At 47.6% G+C, this 2,505-nt stretch overlaps 1 protein-coding gene across 1 annotated transcript; it reads left to right on the forward strand.

Annotated features, from left to right (window-relative positions):
* The first annotated feature begins 284 nt into the window (after positions 1–284).
* LOC122024965 (F-box/kelch-repeat protein At3g61590-like) lies at positions 285–2,195 on the forward strand. The gene has a single exon (XM_042583705.1). The coding sequence runs from the start codon at positions 776–778 to the stop codon at positions 2,009–2,011; it is 1,236 nt and encodes a 411-aa protein (XP_042439639.1). The 5' UTR covers positions 285–775; the 3' UTR covers positions 2,012–2,195.
* Positions 2,196–2,505: the final 310 nt, after the last annotated feature.

A 2,505-nucleotide genomic window follows, 5' to 3' on the forward strand; every position in this document is an offset into this window, starting at 1 on the left:
ATATACATAATTATTTTTCACATCAACTCAATATATTTTTCTCCTCTTAATATTATTAAAAAATAGAAGAATATAATTATTTTTTATATTTTTTTTTACATTTAGTTAAAGAAGGGTTAAATATTATTTTTTAAATATGTGAGATATAATGCTACCGAATAGTAGATAGAGGAGTTAAAAAATATTTATCCTAAAATAAAGAAGTGAAATAAAACGAGAGAGAAGCGCATTGTTATTTCAAGGAAAGTTATGGTTTGGGTTTTCTATTTATACCGGTTCCAGTGATAGGACATTAACACAGATCGTGCTTCTTCCACGGTTCCTTCGTGTTGAATCTCTTCTTCCTATGTTTCTCCCCTTCTATCGGTCTTGATCGTCCTCAAAGAGTGGTGTTCATTGGTTGGTTGATTTGTCCCTTTCCGTGCCACTGTGGATGCCGAAGGGATAGATGAAGTCCTCTTCTTTGAATCCGCCGTCGAATCGGAGAAAAGATTGAAAGATCCGGGGAAAGATGGCTATGTTTTAGGTGTTTTTTTCTTCTTGCTTTCGATCGATGCTTCATTGTTGCTTTGATTCGACCGTGGATCGGATGAATCTGGCGTTGTATTGAGTGCGATCCGATGATTCGATAATGTGACTGGTTTTCGATCTAGGTCTGTTTTCCCCCTTTTCCTTGTTCGTCGAGAAATTTTTCTCGGGATTTAGAAATTTGAGGTCTGTTCGCTGATTTCCTGTGTGGGTTGGTCCGGGTGCTTGTTTGGAACTCATCTTCCTCATGGACGGTGTGGATTCGTGGCAGAAGAGTCTTCCCATCGCCTACTTCCAGCGTGAGGTTGCCGGGTTCAATCCGATGAATGGGAATGGAGACGGCGGCAACCACGAGGAGGATGAACACGCATTGATCTCGTTGGATGCCATCTTGCCCGATGATCTCCTCGAGAAGGTGCTCTCCTTCTTGCCCATAGCCAGCATCATCCGATCGAGCTTTGTTTGCAAGCGGTGGTACGAGTCGGTGCACTCGGGCCGGTGGTCGTGGACCAAAATGTTGCCTCAGAAACCGTGGTACTTCATGTTCAACTGCGGCGGCGACGCTGTCTCGGGATACGCCTACGACCCGAGCCTCCGCAAGTGGTACAGCTTCGACTTCCCCTGCATCGAGCAGAGCAACTGGCTGACGTCCTCGTCCGGCGGCCTGGTCTGTGCCATGGACAACGAGGACCGTAGCCGCGTCTTCGTCTGCAACCCCATCACGCGCGACTGGAAGCGGCTGCGCGATGCCCCCGGCGGGAGGTTCCCTGACTACAGCGCGCTCGCAGTGTCGGTCGACCGGCGCACCCACGTCTACACGGTAGCCGTCGCCAAGTGCAAGCAGGTGCCGCAGGACTACTACCAGTGGGACTTCTCCATCCACGTCTACGAGTCGGCGACGCGGTCATGGACCACGCCCTTCGCGCAGGTTCTCGTCGGGTGGAGAGGCAGCGACGAGTGCGTCATATGCGACGGCGTTCTCTACTACTTGATCTACTCCACCGGTGTGCTCCGGAACATGGAGCAGCGCCATTGCCTGGTTATATACGACCTCGCCGGCCAGCCGTCTTCCCGAACGAGTCTAATGCAAATGGTGATCCCGGTGCCCTGCTCGCTCACCTGCGGCCGACTGATGAACCAGGGAGGCAAACTGGTGATGGTAGGCGGGATCGGGAAGCCCGACCGGCCTGGAATCATCAAGGGGATTGGAATTTGGGTTCTGCTGGAGAACAAGGAATGGCGGGAGGTGGCCCGAATGCCGCAGAAGTTCTTCCAGGGGTTCGGTGAGTTTGACGACGTCTTTGCGAGCAGCGGCGCCGGAGACGTCATCTACATACAGAGCTTCGGGTCGCCGGCGCTGCTGACGTACGACATGAGCCAGAAATTGTGGAAGTGGTCGGCTAAGAGCCCGGTGATAAAGCGCTTCCCGCTGCAACTCTTTACTGGGTTCTGCTTCGAACCCAGGCTTGAGGTCGCTTCCTGAACTCTCCTCCAAATTGCTTCGCGTTTTGACTTTACAACTGAACAAAGAGTTGCTATAGTTCTATTTTCATTTTTCTTCCTTCGTTTTGTGGTCAAGAAAGAAAATTTCGTTGGCTGCTAAGAGGAAGAAGTGCAGTCTATGGAGAGATCATTCTTGGCAAGGATCATTAAAAACATTTCGAACTCGTCTTTTTCCAGTTTTAGACACACATCATACTTTGTGTTTGACTTTATGATCCATCAATGGATGAACAGATTGAACAAGGCATGTTTTAATCAGAAAATTCAGTATCTAATTAAGAAGGAAATATGGTTGAAGGGATGGCAAGATGACATTTTTTTTAAGGAAACAATTACCTCTCAAATTCTGGCAATTAACACCAATAGTTACTTGTCTAATGGTAAATGAGCTATATTTAAAGATTTTTTTTTTTTTTTTTTTTTTCAGTGTGAGAGGTTTTGAATCTGGATGCCAACATTGTTAATTCTTGTGGA

This window comes from Zingiber officinale, chromosome 9B, assembly GCF_018446385.1.
Source record: "Zingiber officinale cultivar Zhangliang chromosome 9B, Zo_v1.1, whole genome shotgun sequence".
NCBI classification, from domain to species: Eukaryota; Viridiplantae; Streptophyta; class Magnoliopsida; order Zingiberales; family Zingiberaceae; genus Zingiber; species Zingiber officinale.

Bases quoted from the DNA above. Each gene is read 5' to 3' on its own strand.
- LOC122024965 (XM_042583705.1), top strand. From the start codon at position 776: ATGGACGGTGTGGATTCGTGGCAGAAGAGTCTTCCCATCGCCTACTTC.